This window comes from Tachypleus tridentatus, chromosome 1 (assembly GCF_004210375.1).
Source record: "Tachypleus tridentatus isolate NWPU-2018 chromosome 1, ASM421037v1, whole genome shotgun sequence".
In the NCBI taxonomy this organism is placed as follows: Eukaryota; Metazoa; Arthropoda; class Merostomata; order Xiphosura; family Limulidae; genus Tachypleus; species Tachypleus tridentatus.
Genome location: NC_134825.1, coordinates 93476282 through 93489129, shown reverse-complemented (window position 1 = coordinate 93489129; position 12848 = coordinate 93476282). Strand labels below are relative to the sequence as shown.

General features: G+C 34.3%; 1 protein-coding gene across 1 annotated transcript; it reads left to right on the top strand.

Annotated features, from left to right (window-relative positions):
- The first annotated feature begins 6643 nt into the window (after window positions 1-6643).
- On the top strand, window positions 6644-9367 carry LOC143255679 (gem-associated protein 6-like). The gene is made up of 2 exons (XM_076511732.1): window positions 6644-7032; window positions 8933-9367. The coding sequence occupies exons 1-2, from the start codon at window positions 6839-6841 to the stop codon at window positions 9309-9311; spliced, it is 573 nt and encodes a 190-aa protein (XP_076367847.1). The 5' UTR covers window positions 6644-6838; the 3' UTR covers window positions 9312-9367.
- Window positions 9368-12848: the final 3481 nt, after the last annotated feature.

Sequence of the window (12848 nt, the reverse complement as noted above, 5' to 3'; positions counted from 1 at the left end):
GTAGTGGTGATGGTTGAGGTAGAAGGGAGAAGTAGTAGGTGTCATTTTTTTTATACTTGAATGATAATTACCAAAAGATCTTTCATTGTAGTAATCTGTAAGTACGAAGTGATCATGGCACACAACACAACACAACTTGGTTCAGGCTCCCACACACGAAACTTGGCCTAAGGATCAGTTCTTCTGATGGCCAGAATCCTGCGTTTTTTGTACACTCTCTCTTTCCTTACTCGTATTAGTCAGAATTCTGAGCCCACCACAATCTTTGCACAAAGGAACACAACATTCTGTTTGCGACATACTGTTGTTTTCTGTTAAACTGACACTGTCAAACACCGAAAATAACTAGACAAATGCACAGACAAATATGGCGCTTGAACCCTCCCGATTGTGCTGCCGCCCCGCGACTACGTCAGAACTACGATATAAGGAGTCGACCATTAAACTCAATTATGATTGAATAGTTTTATATATTGCAAGATGTTAGTTCTTGCCTGTACATCATTTACACTAGATTTATAGTATAGTATCCATCTTTTACACTATAATTATATTTTATACCTATCTCATCATTTCCACAATCTAGGGATTTTAAAGTCCACTATGAAATTTCTAGTCATCACTTCCCGTTTTATTTACACTACGGCCCGGCATGGCCAGGTGATTAAGGCACTCGACTCGTAATCCGAGGATCATGGGTTGAAATCCCCGTCACACCAAACATGCTCGTTCTTTCAGCCGTGGGGCGTTATACGGTTATGGTCAATCCCACTAGTCGTTGGTAAAAGAGTTTGTCAAGTGTTGGTGGTGGGTAGTGATGACTAGCTGCCTTTCCTCCAGTCTTACACTGCTAAATTAGAGACAGGTAGCGAAGATACTCCTCGAGTAGCTTCGCGCGAAATTAAAAACAAACCAAACCAAAACCGATTATAATAAAATTAGAATATATATTTTAGGCTATCTGTTGTATACATTGCGGGGAATCGAGTCCCGAATTTTAGTTTTCTAGTTCGTAAACTTGGTGCTTACCTAACGGGAGACAGTATTAAAATATTATTAAAGCGAATTAAGTATTCCGTATTTCTGATTAATAATCACATATCTTTGTTGATAAAAGTTTAAATGAAACTGTTAACAGCTTATGTAAAATTACAAAAGCGTTAGAGGTAAGCACTGGATTGCATTGGTCAGTGGCAATACTTGGGAAAAGTTACCCAGCAGACATCTGACCCGGATACAAGCTTGGCGAACTTTAAGTCAAGGTCACACCGCCACGGTGCAAAGAACAGACTCAAGACGAGTCTAAACGTGTAAAAAGGGGTTTTTAACACTAAAACACAGCCCAGCATGGCCAGGTGGTTAAGGCACTCAACTCGTAATCCGAGGGTCGCGGGTTCAAATCCACGTCACACCAAACATGCTTCAGCCGTGGGGGCGTTATAATGTGACGGTTAATCCTACTATTCGTTGATAAAAGAATAGCCAAAGTGTTGACGATGGGCTACCTTCACTCAAGCCTTACACTGCTAAGTTAGGAATGGCTAGCGCATATAGCCCTCGTGTAGTTTTGCGCGGAATTCAAACCAAACCAAACAACTTACACTATAATCAAACAGCCCTGAAATGGGCCTGAGTATGATGTTATACTTTTACTCTGGCCCAAAGCTTAAAAAAAAACAACAAAAAAAAAAACCCTAAAGACAGACGCTATAATCGTTCGGGAGGGAGGAAGAGGTCAAATGTACCTGACCCTCCTGGGTATTTAACAACATCAATACCCAAATACCGACACAGTGAAAATTATAATCAAATTTACTACATCCAGTATCAGACCTCCCAGCAGTTTATAACTACGCAGATGCTAACTGGAAGGAGTTTAATACCTATGTTGATACTCCCCTCCTCTACAGTAACCACAAACATAGGAAATAACTATGCTGATCAACTTACACTAGCCACAGTAAAGTTACAGAAAAAGTAATTCCCACATCTTGTAGAGCCCATCACAGCAATCACTGGAAATTTACGCCGGAAATACATCTACTTATCTTGGAAAGTAAACGCCTCGGGCAATTACTAATAACTACATAGGACACTTCCCTGAAACCTAAAATTAGTAAAGTACGTGCACAGATAAAACGAAACGTAAAAATATTCAAAGAAACTAAGTGGTTAGACTTTTACAATAGCCATGATAATCCTAAAAAGTTTTGGAAAATACTTCAAATCATTTAGATCTGAAAAAACAAACAAATAATAGCAAATGTTCCATCACATTAAATACGACAATATTACAGCTAAAAGTGAAGCCGAGTGAGCGAATCTTTAAAAGGATTACTAAGAAGAATCCTTTCAGGACTTAAATTCCTCAAACTTTACCAGAACAACCTCAAAACAGTTGAAAAATGTGTGAAAGAATAACGAGAATTATGTAAACCAAGGTTTCCAGTCGACACTTTAATCATCAATAAATTTGTCAATAGTGAGGCTATTGCAATTCGAAAAGTCTGTAAAGGTGAACTAAAGATTAATATAGTTTATTCGTTTATTTGTAATTGAACATAAAACTAAACAATGGGTTATCTATGCTCTGCCTACCACGGGCATCGAAACCCGAATTCTAGCATTGCAAGTCCGCAGACATACCGCTGTATTACTGGGGAGCATATTAATATAAAAACACTAAAAATTCAGCTCCTATACATGACGGTAACAGAATCATTATTCTTAAGGAGTGTTTAGATGTGTTTTCGTATAGCAAAGCCACAACAGACTATCTGCTCTGCCCTCCAGGGGAAATCGAACCCCCGATCTTAGCGTTGTAAATTCGAAGACTTCTCGCTGTCTCACTGGGGGATTCTTCACAAAGCATCAACTCCTCTAGTTAAACATTTAATTCATTTCTTATATCTGTAACTACTAATAGGTTACTTTACATATACTTAAAAATAAACAAAAAACATTTATCACAGTTATTCCTAAAAATTATGCAGCCAATAACTTTAATTATGAAAACTTCAGACCAATCAGTTTGCTTAGTTATTTAGGTAAACTGGTTGAAAGAATTATAGCAAAAACATCTTGTATTTCTGTGAAGAAACCAGCTTTCTTTCAAACGTGCAAGACAAAAACAGACCATAGATCATTTAACACGACTCGTGGAATCGGTTATTAAATCATTCAACAATAATCTAGCCACCATAAGAGTTTTTTTGTTTTTTTTATGTTTGTATAGCTTTTGACAGTATGTGGTAGAAAGTCATCAGATAAAGCCAGCATTCATTGAACATTAAGAGTGCTATAATTAAATGGATACCAAACGTCTTAACTGAACGCACTGCAGTTGATACAATAAATATCATATTTTCAAAAATAATAAACATTATAGCAGAAGTCCTGCAGAGATCACTTTTCTCGCTACTTCTTTACAACATATTTGTAAATAACATACCTTTCTCAGACCCAATATACACATAGTTTTTACACTACGCTGATGACATTGCTATCAAAGTGTGTATAAAAATAAATCAGCTGATAACGATGGTCCGTGTTCAAAAATCGCTTAACACAGTTAATGATTGGTTTAATGTTTGGTGGGCTATGCCAAACCCCATTAAAGCTCTAGGTACAGTATTTCAAAGTAGCTTGGATAAATATTTTAAAAAGAAAAAGTAAAACTAGATTTATGTAATGTGGAACTTAAACTATGTTCTAAAGCCAAATTTCTTGTTACATTTGACAAAACACTCACATGGGCAGAGTGTATGAAGAAAACACATGAAATCATCCATAAATGTATTAATTACTTCAGACTTGTAGCTGACAAAAACAAAATATTTAAAACTAAAACTATTTTAAAAATATGAATATGGCTGTCAAGTAGATATGTCAGATAACACAATAAAAAACAAACAACAACAACAAATTATGATACCAACAGAGTATTAAGATTAGCCGCAAGACTTCCAAGTTACATTCCCGTTACTATTTACACAACGTAAGTAAAATACGACTACTTAAATACAGACTAGATATATTGGTGAAAATAATTACAAAAAAGCAAAGACAAGAAACTTGTTAACCTTTGCTTTTCTCACCATTCCCGTACAATATGCTCCACAACTAAACACAGACTATGTATACACCATGAGTTTCATTTAATTAAGTTTTCAGCTACGACATAGCGGTTCACAGAATGGCTCTAAGGTTTTCTTTCAAGCACAAACTTTTAGCCTAAATTTGGATATTTTTCTAGAATATAAAATAGATACTGTTTACAGATTATAGAGGATAGGCTTCTGTATATTAATACACTCTATAGGTATTCAGGCTTAAATATAATAATAATAACAATGAAGTGCTGAATATAGTGAAGCATTCTTGATGACGAGAAACCGTTCTGAGATGCATAACAAAGCATTGTTTATTAAATAGTATGGCCAGGTGGTTAAGGCACTCGATTCGTATTCGGAGGGTCGCGGGTTCGAATCCCCGTCACACCAAACATGCTCGCCCTTTCAGCCGTGGGGGCGTTATAATGTGACGGTCAATTCCACTATTCGTAAGTAAAAGAGTAGCCCAAGAGTTGGTGGTGGGCGGTGATGACTAGCTCCTTTCCCTCTAGTGTTACACTGCTAAATTAGGGACGGCTAGCGCAGATAGCTCTCGTGTAGCTTTGTGCGAAATTCAAAACAAACTAGATAGTACAGGATAAAGTAATTTGCATAATGCACTAAATTATTTTAATAAGAATTCGCATAAAAATGAGTTAATGTGTGATCTCGACAGATACTACGTACATGATGAACATAGTACCTCTCTCCTATAAATATATATTTAAGAAATATAAATCAAGCTGGCCACCATGCACTAGACGCTTAAAACTAGTATTATTTATTCTTGTTTTCATTTTTTTTTAAATTTTATTTTATTATATTATTATTTTATTTTTCCGACAAATGTATATGGAAAAAGGGAAAAATATATATACATATATACGAATAAAAGTGAAAAAAAATAAAAATAAAAATAAAATAAAAGTGAAAAAAAAATAAAAATAAAAATAAAATAAAAGTGAAAAAAATAAAAATAAAATAAAAGTGAATAAAATAAATAAATAAAAATTGAATAAAAGAGGAAGAATAATAAATCGATAAAGGAAAAAAAAAAAGGCAAATTAAGACAATACATGAAAAAGGGCCGGAGTACTGTGGGATACTCTGGCCGAAAAGCACTACAACAACAACAACTTCTTAATAGTAGCCGACATGAAGCGATAAAGTAATTTATGGAGTGTATCCAGAGCCTACTGTTAACGTACAAAATTTAGGTGAACATGCACTTGTGTCAGGATAAGTAGAAAAAAAAAAAAAGGTAAAAAAGCTTCCAGAGAAATAGCCAGTGTACGAGATGGGAGACACTTGTTAATTTATTTGTTGAATTTTCCGCAAAACTGTTTAAGGACTTTCTTCGCTAATCATCCTTAATTTTGAAGTGAAAGACAAGAAGAAAGGCAGCTAGTCAACATAATTCACCATTTATAAACAAAAAGAACAGGATGACTGACCGTCATATTATAACGTCTCCACGAATAGCTATACTTATTACACATATACTTCTAATAAATAAGTGAAAATTTAATATTATTGTAATAACAACGTCGGTGTTTTGGAATAAAAGTAACTTTGCACACCTTACAAACACGACGTTTAACACCATGGCATGTTTATGCAAGTTTGTAAAATAAGGCTTATATTTTTTACCCGTTATAATTTTCAGACGTTTAATACTATATTGTTAGAAACAGGGGTGTAATACTACTATAAGCGTTCTGGAATCACACTTGAAATCTACAAACAGACATTAAAATACGAGTTATTTTAATCTGATGTTGATGACGACATACGTGTGACAAACATCTCAGTATGTCTCCAGCACTATAACATTTAACACCACACTATTAGTTAGAAAATGCATAAATATTGCTTATTGGTAAGAGATGGCGATGGATGGTGATGACTAGATGCCTTATCTCTGTCTCTAGTCTTACACTGCAAAACTAGGGACAGCTATAGCAGAATAAGCCTTGCGCGAAAAACAAATAAACAATAAGAAAAAATATAATTTCCGTAGTATACCTGTTATGTATAGTTAGTTTTAGATTGTTAATAAAATACAAATATCACAATTTTATTTTAGCTTATTGCACATATTCTGACATCTATTACACTGTTAAGCCCTATCTACCAGCCACCTGGCGTATTTTCCATCATCTGCCCCTTAGCTAATGTTGTGACTCAGCAGCAGGTGACGATATTTGTTCTGAATTACACATGCGGAACCGTCGTATTAAAATAATAACATATACCTTATGCCATTTCAAAAACAAGAATAAATTATTTCTTCAAAACCGGTTTAATAAACAGCACTAACAACTGTAACTCTGATGGCAACATTATGTATACTTTACGATATTCACAGATTTTCAATGAAATCTTCTTAGTGATTCTTTCTTAACTTAGTTTCTTATAGTAAAAACAGTTTATTTTCTTCTGTGCATTTTCCTGCTTTCGTGTATTTAAGATACTGATGTTGTTTGATATATTTTGACGATCAATCTCACTTTTCGTTGGTAGCCCAAGAGTTGGTGGTAGGTGATGATGACTAGCTGCCTTCTCTCCAGTCTTAAACTGCTAAATTAGGGACGGCTAGCGCAAATAGCCCTCGTGTAGCTTTGCGTGAAATTCAAAATAACAATTTAACTAGTTCAATTTTTAAAATTGTTATTATGTGGGCCTGACATCTATTGAGGGAAAAACTAATAATCAACTGCAACAAAATGGCTGATATTGTGAAAAGAGACGGTGAAGAAGATAATTTTGACAACAGTCGTACTAAAAGTGAAACTCATAAAGTTTTCCAAAATGACCCTCTCAAGTTATTAAGTTATGTACATAAACGAGTTGAAGTTTATACGTCTGATAAAAAGTGTCATTCAGGATGGGTTAAGACTATAGATCCCGTATCAGAAAAGTGAGTTGCGTTTTTAGTATAGTTTATTTGCGTTTCATTTCTGAGTCTTGCTTCTTAAAAAGTTCGTCTTATGATTTTCTCCGTGAAACTGAAAGATACTTTGTTATTCCGAGCGTTATGTTAAGTTGCTGAATAATTCTACTTCTACTGTTATAATATTAAGAAAACGAATAACATTCGTAAATTTTTAGACAAACTTTGTTTATGACATATTATTAATATTAGCTTATACTGAAGTTTTTCGTTCAAACTGAAAAAGTGAATTGGTACTTGTAAACACGTAATATTGTTTTTAAGACAAAATTATGATGTTGCTCTTCAGTTTGATTAAACTTTGAAAGATAACTATAAGAGGGAAAAGCATATTGTGAAAAATTGATTTTTGCTACTTTAAATTTCTATTATTTAAAATTGAGCTGTACAAAAACTATGTTTATCTGTAAATGTAAGATTTTTTTAGTATTTACGTTTGTCTATGGAAGATTTATCATGATATTTACCCAGCAGTTTTATTTCTTCATACAAATTTTAGATCTTAAAATAACAAAAATGTAATGATTTTCAAAAACTTTCATAGCCCAAAATAATAATATTGCACAATATGTCCTTTGTACATGTAAAACATTTTGTTGTGTTAACTTCAGGTGTAATTTGAAATTATAATAGAGATGAAAGACTTTCAAAACATTATCCTCTACACTTGAGGTGAATCAGCATGTTGTATAGTGATCATACATTTCTACAAATGATTCCCAAATAGGCAGTTGCCACCCATTTCATGGTTAACTGAATGTAGCTGTTCAACCTTAACAATCTATCACAGTATCTTAAATGAAGTTAAAATAATAATGAAAAAATGAAAATTTGAAAGCACTACCAGTTGAGATAGGAATTTCAATAATTTGATTATTTTACATGACACTAATCAATGTAATTGATGCTCATAGATAATACAACTAATTGTCCAGCTATGAAAAGCAGTAGTTTATAGCATACCAATATAGAAATAATGTAACTTGTGTTTTGTTGCTCTCAGAATTAAAAAATATTTAGTAATATATCAAAAATAAGTGGAAAAGTATGCACTTACTGACTGATTTTGTATCTGTAGGCCTCATTGGTATGTAGGTATTTTGAAAATTGTTTAATTTATAAAATGTATATTCATTAATATGATTAACATTTTAAATTAAGTAATGCTATTTTTATTAAAAAAGGAAAAAAATTGTGAATTGAAACAGACTAACATTGTGAGATAAGTTATAATTCTACACAATTATATATTATTTATCATTAAGATGTATAAAAAATGTAGCATTTATAAAAGCTGCAAAGGAAGTAAGATTTATTTTGTTATATGTGAATATGTTAAAAAGGATATTTTTACATCATGAGTTATTTTATAATGCAATTCACATTATAAAGTGATAACTGGGCAAGCTAAAAATTTGAAGTTGAATTTATGTCAAGCCAAACAAAGATGTGAATAAAAGTATCACAAAGCTGGAAAGGAATAGATACTTAATTCATTCCTCACACATTTGGAATTAAGAAAACATTTTGCAGCTTTTCCTGTATTTTAATAGTGAAACACTTTTGTTATTTTAATATACTTATGAAAATAGATGAGTAACTTATAGGTTTGCATTTTCAAATTGAAACAGTAAACCTGCTTCCTAGCTTTTTGAAATCACCTTTGAAATGTAAAAATAAAATTTTTGCTAAAGCTTACTGAAGAAGAGGATGTTAGGATAGATATATTTACTAACAGTGTATAATTACCAAACAGTTAGAAAATGTATCTGGATGATTGGAGAAACTTGGTAGAAAATTACATTTATGGTTTAATTCAAAGTATTTTTATGTGTTTCTTAATAATAGTTTTTTTTATTTTCAATAGCATTGTTCTGGTACATTTTGAGGGTGACATACCTGTCTCACTTACCATGGTGATGGGGCATACTGTTGAGTCAATAAATATAGTTAATGACCAACCCATTTTTAAAGCCATGTTGGACAAGCTGTTTCTTCCCAAGACAATAGAAGTTTCAACAGAAGAACTTCTGAGGCAGAAAATGAAACTCAAGACTTGGCTGAACAAGAATCGAATCCCAGTGGAGGATACTAACAACAACTCTGGTAATCTTACTGTTGCAAATGCCCTTGTTATTAAACCTCCATATGGTGTAGATCAGTGCTTCAGCAACAATGAAATAATTCTAGGAAAAATCCAGGGACTTATAAAGGCATTGCCTAATGATCTAGAAGAATGGGATTAGTGAGCATTATGTTTATTATTCTGTCCTTTGAAACCATTAAAAAAACAGCTTGTACAGATATATATATATATTTAATGTGGAGTTTGAATGATTTATTTGTATTTAATATACAATATTTACAATTTCATTGATTTTTTTTTCTGAAAAGAATGTACTTGTTACAAAGGAGTATATAATTATGTACAATACATTCAGTATATTGATTTTTTAAATACATTTCCATTTAATTCAGTGCCATTACTTTTTGCTGATACTATCCATTTATTTATTACTATTTTAATTCTCTTTTTTTCACAGAATATTCAATATACTGCACATATCACAATTTAATTTTCTTTTCATTGTCTTTAAAAAACTCTTCATATGTTTTTCTAAGTTCTCTTGCATACTTCATATTGCCACACTTGTTCCATTGCCTTTTTTTTTTCTTACCTCCCTTATATTTCTGATCCTCTAGGTTTCATTGTTTCTGTCCTCTATGAATAATCTGCATCTTAAACTGCTTCAGTTATGCCTTTTTTTATATTATGTGCACTAAATGCTGCAATCCAAATCTTTTTCTATTGTTATCCTCATTATTCTTTTCTGCATAGCAGGCCCAGCATGGCCAGATGGTTAGGTTGCGAAACTTGTTGGTTAGTTGGTTTGATGTTTTATGGCACAAAGCAAAGAGGCTATCTGTGCCAAACATCCACTAAAGATAAAATTAAAGTAAAATTAGTAAAATTCATAAAAGGAATTTAAGGTAAAACAAAACAAAGTTTAGAAAAATATAAATAGCATTAAAACCAATTTTTACATCTAGTCTACAGCTGTAAGAGAAAAACTACAGTAATACAAGTTGTAAAGGACTTTCTGTAGCATAACTGTAATCATCATAACCTGCCAGGAAGACTAACAGGTAAGTTCAAAGACCACCATTAGTCACCTGAAGTTGGCCTTTCCAGTCCTGGTTTCAAGATATTTGACATTATGGCCAATTACAGACGGTAAAGTAATAAACATTTTGAAAGACTTGTAGCAAAATTTTAATTATTATAACTCACCACGATGACTGACAGGTAAGTTCAAACAGCAGCGTTAGTCACCTGAAGTTGGCCTTTCCAACCCTGGTTTCGAGTTATTTAATGTTATGGCCATTTTCTAATTTCAAATCAAACCTGATGGACTTTGATTCTTAAAGAGAATCAGATTAAAAAGGTCTAATGTATAAAGTAAAAAACTTAAATAGCATTGAAAAGATTAATGGCCTTTAAAAACTAAGAACATTTCCAAGGTGCACAGTTTCACTATTGCCAATAACACTGTCTAACATTACGGATAAACCTCAGGACAGAACATGTTTAAAATGGTGTCATCGTTGTGAATTGTAACGATGACAAGAAAGTAAAATGTGGTTTATTGTGATCTGGATGTTACACAAACTACACTCTGGTGCATCAGTTCCAGATAAAAGAAAACAATGAGTTAAAAAACTGTGACTGATGTGTAGTCTAGTTAGAACAACTTCCTCTTTCTGATCCTTACAGAATCAAGATGACCCAAATCCAATGTAAGGTTTTATTTGGAAAAGCTTCTTTCATGTTGCTCACTTCAAGACGACTGCCAACTGGCACTGAGCCAAGCCTTGAATACAGGATCATAGTCCATATATGGAACAGGCACAGCAGTGATAGTGCCAGAGCAGGTAGATTTAGGTGCGGTGTCGGCCCAGTATCCAGAAAAACTGGATAGAATTAGATGTTAAAGAGAAATGGGCCAGTCGGTTTTGAATATTGATAAGAACAGGGTGTGAAGTAACGTGAACAATTCCAGAGCTGGTAGAGAACTAGCGAGACACTATAAATAATGCAATTTGAGTACTGCTTAGCTCCAGGCAAGAGAAATGGCGTACAGTTCAACAGTGAACACAGAAGCTGTAGGGGTTCTGCATGCAACCACTAAACCACAACAAACCATGGCAGAGCCCACACAGTCATCTGATTTTGAATCATTTGTATAAATAGGAATGGAAGAATGGTTTGAAAGATGTTCAGCAAATAACATACAGTACTTTCGATCGGGAATGTCTGCTTTTCTCAGATGACTTAAAGATAGGTCACATTTGGGGACTGCAAGAAGCCATGGTAGGATGGGCTGACCAGTGGCTATAACAGTGTTATCCAAAGGACAGATGCAATTCATCCAACTGCATCTGGATATGAAGGCCAAAAGTAGCAATGGCAGATTGTCTGTTCTGAAAAAGTATGGCCCACCGAGGAAGGAAAACACAACCACAGGTAGGATGCTTTGGTAAAGAACGAAGTTTCGAAGCATAAAGTAGAGACAGTTGCAAACAGCAGAGGTGAAAAGAAGGTTTATGAGACTCTGTGTATAAGCTCTGAACTGGGGAAGTGCAGAAAGCCCCAGTGCAGAATGGAAGTCCTAGATGATGAATAGGGTCCAGCATCTTTAAGGCCAAGGTCCTGGCAATGCCATAGACCAGTGATCTATAGTCGAGTTTCAATCAACTAAGAGCACGATATACCTGTAGCATTGAACATCAATCTTCTCCCCAAGTGGTGGAAGAGATGACACAAAGGATGTTCATCACTCTTGCACATTTGACCAGTAGCTGCTTGATGTGTAGTATAAAGGTCAGTTTATAGTCAAAGATAAGCCCCAAGAAATTTGTCTCAGGAACCACAGGCAGTACAACTTCACCAATATGGAGTTCAGGATCAGGGTGAATACCCTGTTGGCAGCAAAAGTGCATGCAAACAATTTTAGAGAGAGAGAAGTTAAAGCCATTTGCTGTGATCCGGTTCAGTAAATGATTGAGGGCAATCTGTAGCTGCCACACAATATACCTCGTTCAGTGATTGACATAAGATGTGAAAGTCATCGACATAGAGCCCGTTTGCAATGGTGAGAGGGAGTTGTTCAGTGATGCATTGATTTTGATTCTGAACAATATGACACTCAAAACACAGCCTTGAGGAACTTCAAGTTCCTGTAGATAAGGGTGGAAAAGTGTCGAATCCACACTAACTTGGAATCTCCTGTCCATTAAAATTTTTTTAATAAAAATGGGCAAATGGCCACATAACCCACATATATTGAGATCTCGCAAAATGCTGTACCTCCATGTTGTGTCATAAGCCTTCTCAATGTCAAAGAACATTGAGACAAGATGTTGTCGTTTGAGAAAGGCTTCTCTGATTGAGGTTTCAAGTCAAATCAGGTGGTCTATGGTGGGTTGCTGTAGTAAGAACTCACACTGGGTGGGTAAGAGGAGGTTGTTTGATTTGAGGAAACAAACAAGACAAGCATTAACCATCGTCTCTAAGGTCTTGCAGAGACAGCTCATCAAAGCAGTTGGATGGTAGTTTGAAGGAATTCTTGAGATTCTTCCCAGGCATAGAGAAAGGTAATACAATAGCCTGGCACCAGGCATTAGGAAAAACAGTTTCCTGCCAGATCTGGTTAAAAACAATCATAAGAATAGCAGGAGATAGATGGCACAGCATTTCATAGTGTACATCATCAGGACTGACC